This window comes from Spea bombifrons, chromosome 4, assembly GCF_027358695.1.
Source record: "Spea bombifrons isolate aSpeBom1 chromosome 4, aSpeBom1.2.pri, whole genome shotgun sequence".
Lineage (NCBI taxonomy): Eukaryota > Metazoa > Chordata > Amphibia > Anura > Pelobatidae > Spea > Spea bombifrons.
In genome coordinates, this window is record NC_071090.1 from 62,022,435 (window position 1) to 62,041,428 (window position 18,994).

An 18,994-nucleotide genomic window follows, 5' to 3' on the forward strand; every position below is an offset into this window, starting at 1 on the left:
CTGTCATTTGTTCCTTTGTGCACCTGCTTCTAGTCCATCAGTGTGATCCATGCAACAAAGCAGGCAACAAGTGGTTAAACAAATATTTCAATGCCACCGAAAGCATTGTTTTAAGTAAATATTTAAGTGTTCATACAGATAGTACGGTGTAGGTTCCAATTAGTTTAAGTACATAATAGCGCTAATATGCAAATAGTAAAGCCACAAGAGGCCGAGGTGTGTCTATATAAACCAATGTATTGATGTTTACAAATGAAGATAAATATCAAACATCGCGTATGTTACTGCTGTGCTACGCGGAAGTAGGGGAATGGCCACCGTTATAATGGGAAAGTAATACGATGTTTGTCAGTCTGTTGCATGTACAACAAAAGTCTGCTGTATGCTGCCATTCAAAAATTTGGGGTCACTTTCATGGAAAACAGGGATATTTTTAGCTGTAACATTGCCATAATTGCAAACCTTCCTAATGATCAATTAGGCTTTTAAGCTTAAAGATGGATTAACTAACACAACGTGCCATTGGAACACATTTGTGATGGTTTCTGATAAACGACCTCTGTACACATATGGAATATTCTGTTAACTACAATACAATATTCATTTACAACATGAACGTCTACACTGTATATCTCATCCAATTCATGTTACTTTAATGGACAAATGTGCTCTTCTTCAAAAGCCAAGAAATCTCTAAGTGACCCCAGACTTTTAAAAGGTATTGAAGCTGTATATTTTCTGTGCATGTTTAGCGTGTCTGATTAGATGATTGCATGCACACTGATGGTAGCAGCCTGCAGATGGGAACGATGTGACTTATCTGGGCATTTGGCATCTATACACTCAGTTTCCTTCCTGAAAAACCCTGTCGGAATAAGCTAAAAAAAAAAGCATTTTCTTTTGTACATTCAGTTAAAATTGGTGCTGCTTCTGACAACTTGATGCACTAGGGTGCTCGGCGTAAATATTAAACGAAAACATACAAGCAATTTATGCCAAATAACTAGCATATCTGACCTTTCACAAAGCCCTTGCCGTTTCATTTGCATTCCCAAGTCAGTGTCTGTTTCCATGGTAACTTATTTTTAGCCTGTATGTTTGGCTGTGTTTAATTGTAGCTGCATTGAATATAAAAGTAGTCTTTTCTTCCCTTTTGAATGTAGTATTTTCCCCCTATTAGATGATGTATGCAAACACAGTGAGCCAACTATATATCTGTAGCTTTAGTTTGAAAGGGATAAAATTCTTCATATTTCTACTGTTGGAAAGAGGGGTAGATGGATGGGTAGACGGGTGGGTTGACGTGTAATGTGTAATTATATATAATGCACTTTAATTATGTTTTTCATGTTTTATGGTTGTAGCTGCTGCGGTGGTCTTGTTCTTCATCGCACCCGGGCCTCGCTGTGTACCTCTGACCGAAGTATTTGGGCCTGTGTGGCTTATGCTGCTCCTTGGAGCTGTACATTGCCAGATTGTCTCGACGCGGACTGTTAAATCGCCTCCTATTGTAGGTGGAAAGAGAAGGAGGTAAAAAAATAAATAAAAAATGGCAAAAGCTAGCTTGATTATGCATGACTTTGTTATGAGCACTACTGATTGGCTGGTGTGCCAGGTCTTTATTTAACCCTTTGTGTGTCAGATGGTTAGTTGAGCAACTTGTGTTTGAAATCTTAATCTTCCCTGCCTGGAATGCACGTTTTCGGATCTGACATGGGTTTTAGTATACCATGCTCTTGTGGCACATTAGGTCTCGCATATCACACACACAAATGGTTAAACCATATATACAGCTAGGATTATCTGTTAAGAACCTTAATTAGCTATGTTGGTAGACAAAAAACATTACTTTTTAAGATTTAGCCCGCTTTTCAGCAAATTCATTATTCCCTGAAAATGATCATTTGGTCCTTTTGGTTCTCTAGCTTGTTTAGTAACCTAAACGTTTAACCTTTTCTTCTTCACTTTTTTTCTCTCCCACTCTTGAGTTCTAATCTAGGATTACTTCAGAATTCATCGCTTTTATGTAATTGCTCTTTACAAATCATATTTGCCATAGCAATGTTTAGTAGCTTAAATTGTCAACACACATTGTGTGTCTTCCTATAAAAAAAAACAACAAAAAACTTGCTTTACTAAATCCTATGGAAGCAGATGATGAAGTAGCATTTCCATTGCTACTGTAGTGTTAGAGGTGAAATGAGGGGGAGTTCTGGCAAGACGCCTATTCCCAGTATAATAATGTACTAATTCCTTTGTTTGGTTCTTACCATTGATACATTGTAAGCATATTATGTGTGTAGTCCCTGAGCCACGCACATGGCCTATTTGTGACCTTGATGGCATTGTTGCATGAGTGCGTTGTAAGGCGATGCTTAAGATCCTTCGACTTTCTGATCTCTTCTGCTGAAGGAAATTAAGGAAAGCCGCACATTTGGAAGTGCATAGGGAAGGCGATGGCTCTAGCACCACAGATAATACACAAGAGGGAACTTTGCAGAACTACGGTGCAAACAACTGTTACAGTATTGGCACGGTCTTCAGAGATATCTGGCATGCTGCTTTCTTTTTATCAGGGTTTGTATTTATTCCAGATTTTTATATTTGAAAATGTGCAACACCCCTTCTCTGGATAGCTTCAGTATCAAAATGTTAAGCAGGAGATATACTTCGATGCCGACACCATCGCGTGACTCACGGCTGTGGGATCCAGCAAACTAGCTATAAGTCACGTCATAGAAGCAATATTTCTAACATAGGCTGTTAAACTTGTATAACGCTGCTTAGAAATTCAATTGTATTCTAATAAGGAATTGGATAAAGCCATGCTCTCTAATATTTAAATGAGTTAATTTTGTTAAAGCCATTAACGTTAAATTGCACGCATTAGAGGGATTGCCTGAAGCATTTGATCTCTTTCGGTATTGTAACTGTTTAAAAATTGAAATCTCTCCGGAACAAAGCTGCGTCTGTCACACTGGTGTGGTACGACACCTCATACATACTTCATGGCTCACAGGTTTATATCTTATTTCTGTGCCTTGAAAAGAAACCGAACAAATCTCCATGTCCAATGAAGGGGCAGTGCACATCTTCACAAAAGTGTGTGTTTTGTCCGTCTTTGTGTCGTATCGTGCTGATTTGTCGCTGTTGCTCGCTGTGCTCCAAAAATTCTGATCAAGTTTGTCCATGAGATAATTGCACGAGCAACAATTTATGAACATCGCATCTTCCTTCAATATTACTTTTGCAAACACACAGCACAGAGGGTGGTATATTTATTTCACCCCTGCTGGATTCTGCCTAGTACAAACTGCTAGTCCTGTTGGCCGTTGTGCGGGAAGACACATACGAGAACTTATGTAGGGAAAGATATTACTGAAATGATTTGCACATGTAAATTATCAAACATCCATATCATTCTTTTTCACTTAAATGACATCTTCATCTGCAAATCTTACGTTGTCTAACCCTAACTGGGTGTCCCTGCCGTGTAGCCGAGTGATGCATGTTGTTTAGATACAGCTAGTGTGCTTAATTTGCTGCTTCAGAAGGAGTTTGGGGATTATGTATAAAGCTCGATCATGGTACAAAGTTTACAGCGTCTTATCACCATAGCAACTGATGGTATTGTCTAGCTGATTGGACCGTTTCGAAATGACTCTTCATGAGAACAAGATTGTTTTCATTCTAGACACTGCAAAAATATTTGTTTTCATTTTAGAGACTACAGTTTCCCAATTAAAAAAACAAAACCTTTTACGGACCTTTTTTATAATGAATTAGATGAAATGCCCTGAATGTAGGGCTTGTATGTCTTTTTCTGTGTAAAATTTAGTGGTGGAAATGTAAGTCCAGTATCACAACATTAATAGCTTTTTATTTTTATTTTGTGTGTAATACTGCGGAGCTAGAAGCGGGCAGCTGGCTGAACAATGGCTAAAGCTGCTCATTTAAAAGTTAATGGAAATCAATCTTGGGAATAACATGGTTAGTCGATTCTGAGATTGAAGTTTATATCATTTATGCAGCCCTCCATTCATTGTCTTTTTATCCCCCAAAGTACAAAGGTTCTGTTGTATGGGGTCAATTAATTCATCCGCATCTCTCTAGTTTGTCTCTGCATGAAAAACTGCGCTGTTCCAGCTTTTTGGTGATAGACCTCGAATTCTGATATAATAAACTGCCAAATTGTTCTGTATTGTTTTGGGTGACTTATTGCCAAATTAACGAAAACAAAAATTGTCCTTTTAATAATTCACAATATGCTTTGAAATATTTATTATAAGACATGTTGGTCATTCTAAATAATTATTTCCAAGTTGGTTTCATTGGACATGCCATGCTTTATCAGACTTTTTGAGCACACTCTTTGCCTTGTGTTCATGTTTGGTGTCTGTAGAAAACATTGCTGTAATTCAGATGATTGTCAATCATGCACAATAACATACTTTCATTTTGTGTTTGTCAACTTTTCATCACGTGATGGGGAGGCAGCCAAAAAAGTGTTTAGATTTACTGATTTAGCCTAGTTTTTGTATCAGGTCAGAACTGTATCAGGTCAGAACTGTATCTGCTGATTGTTTTTTAAGATTGCATGCAAGACACTAGACAATATAATCCTTTCAACACACCGTTTAAGCGCACTTTTTGTTTTTGTATGCTAAATACTTCTTACAACTGTTAGTTTAGATTTAGTTAGTGTAGCATTTGAAGCAGCTACTAAAACATACCCTCTCGCCTCATACAGCTTTCATATTTCCAATATCATTTAACGTGATTCACTCTTTCACTCCAGTTCAAAGAAAACAAAAAACTCTATCGACAAATCCACAGAAACTGACAACGGTTACGTCTCGTTGGAGGGGAGACTGACTGGGAAAAGCAGTGAAGATGGCGTCCAGCTCCACGAGCCTCACTGTGAATCTCTTCGTTCAGAAGAAGCTTCATGGGGAGCAGGAACAAAAAGGAATCATCCACCACAAACAAAGATGAAGTACAACAAAACCAAAATGGTAATAATGTCTCTTATCTTGCCCGAATTGCATGCTGATTCCCACATCCTTTTTTGATCACCTCCATGTGTATACGATACTTCAATTAAAAATGAAGTCCGCCATCTTCCCCATTTCACATAGAAGGGCTTTGCTTCTCACTGTGTTACTGTTTTGTTTTAACACCATCCCCTCTATGATGTACAGAACAGTTTTCAATTACTTTAGGGCTTCTTTGGAACATTTTATGTGGCTGCTTTGGCCAACTTTTGTTTTCAATGTAACTTGTTAAATCTATTCTTATAAAAAGTTAAAATACTTCACAAATCACACAAGATGGCATGTGAGAAAAATGTATTGCTAACAATTTATCATAGCCAGAAATAAACCAAAACAGGCAATCAAGATACTGAGGGTCCTGGTCACCGGACCTTACTGTCTTCAAATGGTTACGAGGAGTATTTGGTAAACAGGAATTGCAGGCAACGTGAATGTTTCAGCTCACCGTTTCACAGTGAATGGTCTTAAGGAGCCTGTGTTAGAAGGGCCAAGCTGGTCGAGTAAAATGCATATTTTAATCTTTGTTACCAAATCAAATTTTTTAATTCTCTTCTTGTGGCTGCTTATGTGATGTTAAACACTATTAAACAGATTTAATGGGAACGTTCCGCAGTAGGAAGATGATCTTATGTTAGTGTTGTCAACGAAAGCACGTAATTGTGAGAAGGTCAGAGACTTAATGTTATCTTTTAATGACTCCACAGCCTGTTTGTTTTGTGAATAAAGCTGTCAGTGACAGTGGAATCCTGATAGACCTAGTTGTAAACTGTTATCTGCACCTTGAGTCTCTGCATATCTGTGTGCCTTGCAGTTTTTAGTTTTGCAGTTTTTTATACTTTGCATACTATTGTGGTTGTTTTTTTCTTGAGGAGGTGGCGGTGCCTTTGGCTTATAGACCCATTTCTTCTAGTCCCTGGTATGTTGGGTGTTGGATAAATTAGGGCCAATGCTTTTGAGGTTACCAAGAAAAATGTGATGCAATGCTATTCAGTAGCCCCAGGAATATGGAGTTTGGCTGCAGGAATGATGTCAGAACATATTCTATTTTTAGGTCAAACTTCCTGGGATCCTTCTGTTATGCTTCTTCCCTTCTCCCCAGTTTTTTGTTTAACGTATTGATTTTATTAATCACAATATAATCGTATGCTGCCTACAAACACCATAAAAGATTTACAGTGTCCAGTAATGTCAGATCCTTTATCTACATTCCCTTAATGCCCTTAGAAGCTGGATTATTACAAATACAATCTGCAGCATTGCCTCTTCAGGCTAGCAATGCACAATTAGCATAATACACATGATGATTACTAATAACTGAAAACCAACCAAGTCAGTCTACAGATCAAAAAAGGAAAAAAATATCTGTCCGGCCCCAATGGGTGCATCTCGTGCGTATATTAGTATAGGTCTGCACTCCCCCTTCCTTGGTTTAACATTTTTTAGTAATTTCACACGGAATGGAGAGCCACAAAACCTTAGAGCAGGGCTCGACAAATCCCAGGCGCCAGGTCGCCATGGCGACTCAGAATTTTGTCCTGGCGCCTAGGAGTTTGTCAGCCTCTTACATTCACAAAAAAATGCCCCGTGTCACCACGCGGGGGCGCTGCTGTTGCTGTCTGCCCAGGAGTCTGACACAACATCCCCCTGCTGCCTGATCGCTCCATGAGAGCGACAGGGCAGCGTTAACCCCTTCAATGCCGCGATCGCGGCATTTAGGGGTTAATTCCCGTTTTTCAAGGGGCTCTGCTGCTGGTGGTCTGCCTGGAAGTCCAGGCAGACCAGCAACAGCAAAAACGAGCCACCACAAGCCCTTTGATGACTCCTGTAGGTATGGAAGCCTACAGCAGTCATCAGAGACTCCTCCCCCCTGCAATGGCTGGTCTATAGACCAGCAATTGCTTCCCAGCTGTCAGAGGCAGCTTCAGTGACAGGGGAGAGGGTTCTTTGGTCTCCACATGAGTGTGGAGACCAGCCCCAACACCCCCCTGCTGCCTGATCGCTCCATGAGAGCGACAGTGCAGCGTTAACCCCTTCAATTCCACAATTGTTTATAACACATTCGTGGCATTGCAGGGGTTAACATTTGTCCCCACAAGCTTGTGGGGACTAAATATCAATCAATGCTGTGCTCCAATGGAACATCAGCATTGAAAGTGTTAAAAAAAATATATATATCAAAAAAAATTATTTAAAAAAAAAAAAACCAAAAAAACAGCACTGACCTGAAAGTCCAGGGTGCTTCCAGGTCAAATGCTGTGAGTTTAATAAGTGGGCTGATGATGATCAGATCACTCCTGACCAACTGTTAGTTTAAAAAAAAATCCTGGCTCCTAACTTTTTTAGCTGGCGCCTAGATTCACAACAAATTTGTCAAGCCCTGCCTTAGAGTTCCCCCAACATTCACCAAGCTATGGAACTCTCAATGCACCTTTCTCTACCCTCTGCATGTCTCTGAGAGTTATTGGCTTTGTTTATGTTGAAGGCTCCCCCCCCCTTAAGTTTGTTTCTGTAATTGAGAAGCCTTGTGTCCAGACCACAGTTTGTATGTGTCCGATTCTAAGTCCCCCTGGTTTTCTGATGCCTAGCCACAGAATTGGTCAACGTGCGATGGGTTTTCTCCATACCTCTGTGCTCTTGACATGTTGCCTGGCAGAAAGTTCAACAATGTTGTTTCTGGCTTAACTGGAATAACTATCCCTGTGACACTACTTATTTCTGTTAGAACCTTCTCCCACGTTTTTTGTAATCTTGCGACATCCCTATCGCATCACACCCTCTCCAACATTTTGATGATGTGTCTGAGAACATTCTTGCTAAGCACTGCGGGGTTAAATACCACTGACCGGTCAACTTTTTTGTGTGTTTTTACTAATGAGCTGCAAAGTTAGACTGAAACTCCCTCTCGCGCTATGTTCGGTAGCTTGGAGGCATAAAAGGGTTCGCTCAAACTATAGCATTATAGATATATAATTTTTTTGTAATAGGGACCTATATGCTCAGCATTTGTAGGTATTTGTAAGAATGGTTGAGCTGTTGCTCAACTTTTCGTATGGTAACAATTGGCTATTTTCCAATTAATCTATGCATTACAGGGGTGGGCAATTCATGTCTCGCAAGGCTCTTTCACATGTTTTCATACTCACTCAGACATCAGTCCTCTTGCAAGTGTGACTATGTCGCTCTCTCGCATGTCTCTCCATACCTTCTCAGCCCACTGCTTCTACATACATGTCTACTTTTCGGAAGCACCACTTCTCCCTGTTATCAAATCTGTTGAACGGGTCTTCCAGAGCGTTTAAGAAATGCCTTAATGCAAAAACCTTAATGCAAAACAAATAACTTGTTTTTATTCTAGTACAATATTGTTTTGTGGCCATACTTCGCTGCGTAAATTGTTTGCACTATATAATAATAAAAAAAAATGGCATGCCTTTTACCTATTAAACTGGCTTACCAATGATTGTGCATCGGCAAATAATCCCGCCTAGTTACACAGCAAAATTTGCATGTCAAACCTTAAGTTGTCTTTAACTGTCTTACAAACCGTTATATTTGTATTATCCAGGATGCACAAAGAGCTGCAGCCAATATTTCTGACGAAGTATCTAGTGAAGATGATCCAAGCACAGGATACATAGCGCGACGAAACACAGATCGTGTGGCTGATGACAGTACCGTCAGGAACAGAAAAGCCCATCATTACAAAAAGCACTACGCTGCAGAGGTATGCCAGCTGGGTTAAGACTTCATTTTTACTGAAATAAAGAAACTGCCCCTGAGTAACAAAGACAAGTAAACAGGACATTTATATGGAAACACCTTTTACATGAAATCAGTGGGTTAGATCATCTAATTTCTTTCATTTGCTTAGGTTCTTAAAGTACATAAAGTTCATCGAAGAGGTATGACATCCATACAGTTTTCTTTTCTTGGCATTAATTGCTGAAGCGTAATTAGTGTCCAATTATGTGAACTGTGGGCATAATTATTAAAACAATTAACACCAGAAGTCTAATTGGGAATATGTTTTGCTTCATTTATTTCCGATCATTTTCACTGGTGGAATCTCTTCATTCACTAATATGATTCTAATTTAGTGTGTCAGTATATTTAAGTCTCCAAGATGAAAACTACATTTAGAGTGATAATTAAACTTGAGGTACTTCTGCTCTGCATTAAGTTGTATTGCATATTCTGCTCATAATGATGGTAGAAAGTTAATTGATGTTCTTGAAGGCTTGCGGTTTTATAGTAGGACCCAAACACCTGTTATGGCAAATATTGCATATTGCTATATAAGAACACTTTTTTAATCCTAAAAACCAAAAAATGTGTACAGCCCTTGCGTGTATGTGAACAGCACACCAGCAGACAAATGATAAAATCCAAAAACCGTAACACAGTAGTGTGCTTTATCCCACACCTGAAAATAAAAGGACATCCAGTATTACGAAGCATGTTCTCAATAGAGAAAGGTCTCTCACATTAGAGATCAACAAAAACACTGCAATGGTATGATATTGTAAACACTAATTTGTATGAAAATATGAGGAATGTATAGCATTCGCACAAATGATATCATATCCCCAGTGTGTGTGCTGCAGCACGATATGAAACAACTCGGGAAGGAAAAGGGAGGAACAGCATCAGCGTTCAGTATGTTTATTATATCAAAGAAACAAAATAGCATCTTGCATAAATAAAAAGGATTATTTGTGAATCCATCCTGTGCCACCTCCATATATCCTGTTTCTGGTTAATCACATCATTTTGGTTTTGTACCAAACCTGTTTTTTCAGGACGTCCAAAAATCAGGCACTAGTTGCAGTTCTCGGTGTTCCAGCTCCAGACAGGACTCGGAAAGCACAAGACCGGAATCCGAAACCGAAGACGTGCTCTGGGAGGATCTGCTGCACTGTGCCGAGTGTCGCTCCTCCTGCAGCAGTGAAACCGATGCAGAAACTAACCACGGTGGCCTGTGCATGAAGAGGGAATTTAGAGATGATCCCTTTCATCAGGTTCTCGTCCAAGCTTTTTCTTTGTTGTTGCTAGTACAAATGGATACTTTACAGCCATCTTCCCCTCTGCCCCATCCCTCTACCCTTATCTCTTTTTCCATTATTTTTTTTCTTTTAATAGTAATTTGTCTTAACTTCTTCAAACCCCCCCCATCTGTACATCACCTACCAAACTTTTATTAATAGTGAAAAGAAACCTAAGTAGTGTAATCCTTGAGTAGGTAATGTGCACAGTGTTGGACGCATACAGATCTAATAACACATTCTACCGTGAAAAATGACTTTTTTGTGTCTGTTTCCCCCATTCCAGAGTCACTTACCCTGGCTTCATAGTTCTAATCCAGGACTTGAGAAAGTTAGTGCTATCGTGTGGGAGGGCAATGACTGCAAGAAAGCAGATATGTCTGTTTTGGAGATCAGTGGAATGATCATGAACAGAGTAAGTATCTTATGCTTTGGACACTGTTTAATGTAAAAATAATATTCTGATCCATGAACCTAGAGTGTTTGCTATAATGATAATAAAAATCTTGCATTTAGGATAGGAATAATGGCTAGCTGGCACTTGGAAGAGACCAGTAATTTAAGTTCAAGAATGGCGCTCGCTCCAAACTAAAAGTTTATGAGTACATGCTTGGAACCTACATGATACATTTAAAACTTAACTGATGTAATCTTTTATAATCTGTATAGAGTGATTGGTAACCAAAATGTATACAATGTATTTATTAACATTTTGCAAGTAAATTAATAAAGACTTTCCTATATCTCCTATATCCTAGGTAAACAGTTACACCCCAGGAATTGGCTATCAGATATTTGGGAACTTTATCTCTGTGATCCTGGGTGTAACTCCATTTGCTTTTAGGCTGTCTGAGTCCAGGGACCTGGAACAGCTGGCAACCCTCTCTGCCTCAGAACTTTCTAGTATTGCGTTTGGTTCTAGCACGGACATCATGGTCATTTCTATGGTGGTCATTAGTTTTGTGGTTCGAGTCTCCTTGGTTTGGATTTTCTTTTTCTTGCTTTGTGTAGCAGAGAGGACATACAAGCAGGTATGTTGAGCGCGACCTTTTAAAATTCCCTATTTTGCATGTTGAGCAATATGTAAATTCTGAACTTATAATGTTAGGGTGCCTCTAATGTAATATTGCAACATTAAATGTAATTATTTTGCGTTAATCACTTTGCCTTGTACTTAATCTTGCTCCATTTATTTATTTGTATATCATGCCACCCATTGTTGTACTAAAGGTCAATCATTGTTGAAAAAGAAGTCTTGCAGATGCCTTTCATTTTAAATCTTATCATGCTTCATAATTAGTGAGTGTACCTCGGATTAACGAAATATCCTGATTAAAGTATTTTTGTAGCAAAATGTGTAACTGTAATGAGGCCAGGTCTGGCCAAGGTGACTGCTTTAGCAATAAGCAAAGCAAAACTTTCAAAGTTTTCTTTTTCCCAAACTACCATTCATATAAATAACTTTAAGGGTTGCATATCCAAAGTAGCCAGTAATAAAGCACATCCTTTGGTGAATACAGTATCTTGTGAATACAAGGATATCTTACCATTATGGATAAAAGGGGATGATGAAACCGGTAACGTGTAGTGTCGGTTACAAAAATTCTTTAACATAAATGTTACATAATTATTGCATTATTGAAATAAATAAGAATGAGATACTGTATTGTTACTGTATCTCCTTAAGCATGTGGCACAAATCTAAAAGCAAAGTAAAATTATGTAAAAGGGAAAGCGCCTGGTCCTTGGGTTGGCCATTCAAAATCAGTGATAAAATGAACAGGAGCAGATTAACAAATTAGGGCTGTAGTGGTAATAGTGACTCCGTAGTAAAGATCTCCAGATCTGTAGTGACGTTTAGGAAGGAATATAAATAATTAATAATAAAAAAAATTCTACAACTTGAGTAACTATTTCAAGTTTGACACAATTGTTTTTGTGATATTTTTTTGAACCATATTCTCTGGTATGTCCGAACTTGTCACAAAGTAAACAGTGCTTTCACAAAAGTCTCATCATCCATTTGTTTACATATTTCATTCTTACATTGAAATTAGTCAAATGTTTTTTTTAATATATAATTGTGAAAATGTGTAATGCTTCTGTGTTGTAGAGATTACTTTTTGCCAAATTATTTGGTCATTTAACATCTGCTCGGAGAGCCAGAAAGTCTGAAGTTCCACATTTCCGCCTTAAGAAAGTACAAAACATTAAAATGTGGCTTTCCCTTCGTTCCTATCTCAAAGTAAGTTTTAAAAAAATATATATATATCTCTCTCTCTAGATATATATATATATATATATATATCTATATATATATATATATATATCTATATATATATAGATATATATATATATATATATAGATATATATAAACTGCAAAAAAAGTAAACCACTGTCAGTAAACCACTGTACATTCAGATATTTGATATAGAATCAATAAGAATTCCCTGACACCCAACTAGACATATCAAAGTAACCGGCAAATGCATATAGGGGGTATGGAGTCCCACCATACATCTGCAAAAGGGACAACTTGAAATTTTGTAGGGATTAAAGTGCATATGTTGGCCGGAGTGCCACTTTCTCTGAATTTGGTTAACTCCTGTTTCTTATATTACTAGTGTCGCTTTGTAATATTAATATTTGCAATATTTAAATGTTTTCATAGGAATTACATTAACATGATGATTCACATAAAATAGCTGTATATTGGCTGTTACTACAAGGCAGTATGATAAATGCTTTGGTTCTATTGTTAAACACTCTAGAACAATCCTCTACGGGGGGACTTCATTCCTTAGCACTGACATAAACAACAAGCTCAATGTGATGTTTGTGTCACCATCCAAATGTATGAGAGTTTACTGGAATAGTATGATATTAACCCCGTTTTTCTCAAGTGCTACATTATTTCTTTAAATACAACACTGTATTGAATGCTCAGACATATCTTATTCCCCACCCCAAAAAGCCCATGGGTCATTTCTAGGGTGTGTCATTGATATAATAAAATTCCTGGTTTGGGGTTTTCATTATAAAGAGGAAGGTTTCAGAAATTGTGGATTAGGGGTTGTGATTTCAGCTTCTTGAAGGGCCAACTGGCTCTGCACAAATCTCACTCATTTAACTCTGGATCATACAAAGCTCCCTCATGTGTTGAATTATACACAGTTTATAGCATTTTTTCACACCTGCCTGAAAGCAAGAATAGTTTCAAAAACACATGTTAATAATAGTTTAAAAAAGAAAAATAAATAATAATAAAAAATTATATATATATATAATTTAAACAAAAAGCAAAGTGAGTGGAGAGAAGAAAAATCTAAATCAAATCAATATTTGGTGTGATCACCCTTTTCCTTCAAAAAACATCAGTTTTTTTTAGGTACACTTGCACAGTTAGGTGTCGGAGGGAAAAAAATGGATGAGGAACACCCAAACTCACTTACTTAAGTCATAATCATAGCAAGACTGAGCACAGTAATAAGACCCAAGGTAGTTCTACTGCATAAAGCAAAGTTTCTCCCAGGCAGAAATTTCAAGAAGACAGGTTTACATATATTCTGGCCAAGCTCTTTTGAAGAAGCAAAAAATAAAACGGGTAACGTTGAGGACAATAAACACATTGGTCGGCCAATGTGCAGCAGATGAGACACATCATGCTTACAGTCGAAGATGTCCAGCAGCGCCATCAGCTCAACATTCGCAGAAAACAGTATACCCATCTACCATCCGGTGGCTGATCAGAGGTGGTCTTCATGGAAGACTTGTGGCCAAAAAGCCATACCTCTTGGATGGAAACAAGGTCAAGCAAGTCAACTATTAATGAAAACAAAGGAATTGGGGTGCAGAAAAATGGCAGCAGGTGCTCTGGACTGATGAGTTGATGTTTGGCTGTGAAGTTTGTAGGCTCGAGGGCGATACCAAGAATGTTCGCAGGCAACAGTGAAGCATGGTGGAGATTCCTTGCACGTTTGGGGCCGAATATGGAGTTGGGGATTTGGTCAGAATGAATGGTCTCAATGCGGACAATTATAGGCAGATACTTATCCATCATGTGATACAGCCAAAATCATTAAAAACGATCTTTTTAACAGAGCCCTGATCTCAACTTTGCATCTTGGATTATGTGGAGAAACAACTGAGGCTGTCTAAATCCACTGAAGAACCACAGTTTCTAGTTTAAGTAGTACAATAGTACAATATACCTGCCGACAAAAAATTGTGTGCAAGTGTACCTAGAATGTAGGATGTGGTTTTGAAGGCAAAATGTTGTCGCACCAAATATTGATTTGGATTTTTCTTCTGTTCACTCATTTTGCTTTCTGTATTTTATCATTTAACATATCTTTTTGCACAGAACGGTTTGTGTGCTGCAGAAATCTGCCAGTGTTGTCCCTTTTTATTATTTTATTAATAGTTGAAACATCAACTCTCCTGCCAGCTGTCCTTTTAGTGAATAAACCCCTTTGTGTTTTATGACCCTCCAAATTGTTCTGTGTTGAACCGCTGTTCGTTTCAATAACACTCAGGGGATCATCATAAGGCACAAATGTTAAATGGGCCGCCGCTAGTTTTCCCGGAGTTTAGTGAGAAGTCCGAGTTCCTCGTAATTTATTTTTCAAGACACTAACTGAATGTTTTTATATCCATCTTTTTTTCAGCGGAGAGGCCCCCAGCGCTCGGTTGATGTAATAGTTTCTTCTGCCTTTTTACTGACAATTTCAGTCGTGTTTATTTGCTGTGCCCAGGTGAGGTATACACAACCAAGTATCGATAAATATTAGGCAACACTATGCCATGCATTATGCTAACATGCAAAACCTCCATAATGGGTATAGGTATTACTTTCAGGACGCAGTAACAATCAGGGGTCTTAAAAAGCTGCCATTTTTTATCTTTATGAAACCCGCTTTTCTTGGCAGTTTCATATTAAAAGCCAGCTCAAGTAGTTGTCTTTGTTAAACTGAGAAATCCATTTTTAGCCTTTGTCTGCCATCTAGTGAGCAATACTTGCAAGTGCACATTACTGTAGTGTAACGTGTATTGTTTGTACGCTAATCGGTACAGCATAGCAGATGCTCTCACTTTTTTTTTTTTGTCATTTCATTAATTTTGTAAGATTTCTGCTTTCCTAGGAATAAGTAATGCTTTTCATAAATGTCAATTAGCTTCTTGCTGGGGAAAAAGAACATTTAGGAACAGAATCCTGAAATAAACAAGACACTGTGGATATTAATTTTTATAGCACATAGTATGTTATTGCCTGTGTGGCTACTGATTTGGAAGTGCAGAACTGATATACATTTCATTATCGCCATCTTCTAACAGAATATAATTGGCTCTTATTGTGTTTCAGCTTCTTCATGTTCATGAGACTTTCTTGGCGTATCATTATAATTGGGAGTTGGTGATCTGGTGCATTTCATTAACGCTCTTTTTATTGAGATTTGTTACACTTGGCTCAGAAACCAGCAAAAAGTACAGCAATACCTCAATATTACTGACCGAGCAGGTGAGAAGCATGGTTTTGTTTTATTTCAGGTGTTTCTTTGTGTTTTGTGTGCAGTTGATGAATTAGAGGTAGGCTCTGCTTATCATATGTAGCCTCACAGCTGGCACAAGATTCAATAAATAAAATGAAAAATATAATTAATAGGTGGCTCGACAATGTGAAAATGTAGTGTCAAAGTGCAGAGCTTTAGTTATATGTATATGTTAAAACACAGTTTTGCCCATTAACATATCCCCTTCAATAATGCAGATAAACTTGTACTTGAAAATGGAGAAGAAACCAAACAAGAAGGAAGAGCTGACACTTGTCAATAATGTCTTGAAATTGGCCACCAAGTTGTTAAAAGTAAGAGCCTTATATGTTACTTGTTTTAGATCTTATTGTTGGATTAATTTTTATCATCATGATAATTAAGCAGAATATTGGGCCTAGATATCATATTGTCATTCAGATACCCCAAGTTTTACAATTTTTTTTTTTTTTTTTTTTTTTACAGAATTTAATGTCTCTAAGATGTTTGTCCTTTTCCTTTTTTTATTATAACCAGCCATTTCACATCAATTGAATTATGGCTTTACAGTAGAAGCATATGATGGTATGAGATATGATACGATGGAATGCTTGCATAGCATTTTGCAATGTATCCAATGACCAGGGAGTTTGCAGGATAATACAAGTTTTGGGTCACAGCCTTCAGTTTACAGTAAGAACGGTGAATACTGGTTCTCCTGTATGATGGACTGAGCTGACCCTGCAAAATATATATTTCTGTTGGTTACTACATGAACTTTGCACTATGCATGCCTATCCTGTGTATGGGGCAATGAGAACCATCAGTAAAGAATTGATTTTACCCTGCTTTGACATTTGCGCAAGGCAGTGTGCCAATTATCATTCTTCTTTGTATGTATTTGTATATAGTGCTGCAATATTAGGGAAGGTCTCTGGTGCCGCTAACTCACCACATTATCGCAGGTTTATATATTGATTTAATAAAGGACTTTGCCATTGTTTGGTGTGCATTTAGAGTTCTCTGAGTCTAACGGATTGCTTGTCTTGCTTTAAGGAACTGGACAATCCCTTTAGGTTGTACGGGCTTACGATGAATCCTTTGCTTTATAACATCACCCAGGTGGTCATCCTTTCTGCTGTTTCTGGTGTTATTAGCGATCTGCTTGGGTTTAACCTGAAGGTGAGTAACTGAAAAGCTGAATATTTATAATCCTGACATTGGAGCTATTCTGGTATAAATAAATCAAAGTAATGTAAGTGAATCTATTTTAAAGCAGGGGGCCAGTTTTCTATTTATGCTCTTTTGCCAGATTGAGATTACTATACCCCATTTACATTGTAAAGCTTTGATAGCAGTTTACAACTAATTAAAGCTGTAAATCTCAGAGGTTGGTGATATAGGAGAATGCGTCGGGTACAAAATGTATTTTGGGTGCGTATGACATGTAACATGTTCCTTCATAGTTCTGCTAAACTAACATTATTATGGGCCCTTGCCTGAGTGCACAAACCATTTAAATCACGCAAGTGTTATGTAACTAAATTCTATTATGTATCATTTCAACATGCATATTAAGATTCCAAAGTTTTAAATCACATTCACTTGAAACTATTCCCGGTCTTTCTTTTTTTTTTTTCTTTTTCTTCTAGTTATGGAAGATTAAATCATGACGGTGAACAGATGATTTTCTCATCGGGCTCTGAAGCAAGATTACTGACTGTTCAAGTTGCAAGCTGCCTCATAGTGGTTACGGCACATGCTCCGCATCCGAGGCGTCTGGAAGACTCGCACTTGAAGTGTTTACGTCTGCCTGCCTTGTGCAATTTTTTTTTTTTATTTATTTTACCTTTTCAGTGTTTGTTTTTTCAGTTACTTTACACACTTCAGTTTTAACCATTTAAAAATATAAGTGTTATCTAGTAAAGTGTGAATGGAGGAAACAAGGCATTTGTAAGACTAAGCTAAGAGAAGAGAGGGTTGATGGCTCTGGCTTCCGGTGTTCTTTGAAACACTGTAGTCTACATGCCTCAAAAATCACAGTGGGAATGAAGTAAGAATAGTCTCTCCATGAAAGCTTCAGGAGCAGGGTGATTCCATACTTATGGGAAAACCATTTAGCTGGATGCAGTCTGCAATTTTTTTATGTTTATAAAGGGGCATGAGCATCAAGTCTAATTTGAGTCTCTCTGTGATTGATAGACATATCTCAATGGCACATCATGCTTTTTTGTACCTTTTATTCTTTCTGTATTAGTATTTTTAATCCCAGTGGAATTACTGAAGCTCAAGGGTTACAGGAACAAAGCAGAAGAAGCGACTCGCTGCTTGTAATGTGCTATTACCTAAAATGTTAAGAAGTGCTCCTTGATAAGCAGTCCGAGCAATAAGTGTACATGGTTACTGTTCTGCAAAGACTTTTTTGTATTATTATCTTATTATTTGTATAAAATGTACTTATAACTAGTATATTTATTATTCAACACTTTGCCTCCTTGCATTTTCTTATAATGCAACCTGCTGAGAAGCACCTTTTAATGTTACATTAATATGTACTGTCTGTATTCTAATTATGTTGAAATGTTTTCAGTGCTGAAAAGAAGCTTGTTTTGTGTGGTGTCGTGTGAAAATTCACTTTCTTTTTACTATGTTACATTATATGCCATACATATCAGATGGTACTTCACCAACTCAATTTCAGTTTGGATGCGTAACATTTACTTTGTTTTGATAGTATTCCCATTGATTAGTATGGAAGCCAGATGAGGGAAATGGTCTTCCTCCCTGTTTGCACTGCTGTAAAAATGTGTACATATTCAGAGACATGTTAACTGTTATTTCCGTTGTGCATATTGATGCTGTGTCTGCACGTGCCAAAATGGAAGTATGGCTGGTGAAATGATCACTGAGTGTACCTTTTCCCCACCAGAAAAGGGCTTCTGCCCTTTCATATTCAAGTCCATATTACATAAGTATTCTGGTAAAAGTGTACTTTTGCATTCTCCAATCGATTTGACAACTGGAGGTTTGTGGCAATAATAAAAGCAATATCATTTTTTTTTACATGGATGACTGTGCTTGTATTGGTTAATGGTAGAGATTTAGCCCATTGGCTCCATTTATTATGTTGTATGTTGGTGTCTCCTGAAGTCATTATTTTGTGCACACCGTCTGCAGATTATCATCTTGTATACATGAAATGTATTCACAGAATTGGGGTCATTTTTATTCCACTTTAGTGATCTCTTTCTGTGCCCAATACTTTTTTACAAATGAATAGTCCCTTACTTTTTGGGCCATGCCTTTTTCTTTTTGGTATAAAAAAAATCCTTAGATATACATTACCAATCTATGTATGGTACAGTTACA

General features: G+C 37.7%; 1 protein-coding gene across 3 annotated transcripts in view; it reads left to right on the plus strand.

Moving 5' to 3' along the window:
* PHTF2 (putative homeodomain transcription factor 2) overlaps positions 1–18,110 on the plus strand; it is a 43,732-nt gene extending 25,622 nt beyond the window's left edge. For 2 of the 3 annotated variants that reach the window (XM_053465473.1, XM_053465474.1), the window contains exons 6-18: positions 1,365–1,530; positions 2,413–2,577; positions 4,799–5,015; positions 8,620–8,778; positions 9,854–10,072; positions 10,383–10,511; positions 10,855–11,127; positions 12,210–12,341; positions 14,765–14,851; positions 15,460–15,615; positions 15,865–15,960; positions 16,682–16,807; positions 17,278–18,110. In XM_053465473.1, coding sequence (XP_053321448.1) covers positions 1,365–1,530; positions 2,413–2,577; positions 4,799–5,015; positions 8,620–8,778; positions 9,854–10,072; positions 10,383–10,511; positions 10,855–11,127; positions 12,210–12,341; positions 14,765–14,851; positions 15,460–15,615; positions 15,865–15,960; positions 16,682–16,807; positions 17,278–17,298 — 1,946 coding nt within the window. In that variant the 3' untranslated portion in view covers positions 17,299–18,110. The remainder of the gene's footprint in view (positions 1–1,364; positions 1,531–2,412; positions 2,578–4,798; positions 5,016–8,619; positions 8,779–9,853; positions 10,073–10,382; positions 10,512–10,854; positions 11,128–12,209; positions 12,342–14,764; positions 14,852–15,459; positions 15,616–15,864; positions 15,961–16,681; positions 16,808–17,277) is intronic. The other variant, XM_053465475.1, reaches the window with a different exon arrangement.
* The last annotated feature ends 884 nt before the right edge of the window (positions 18,111–18,994 follow it).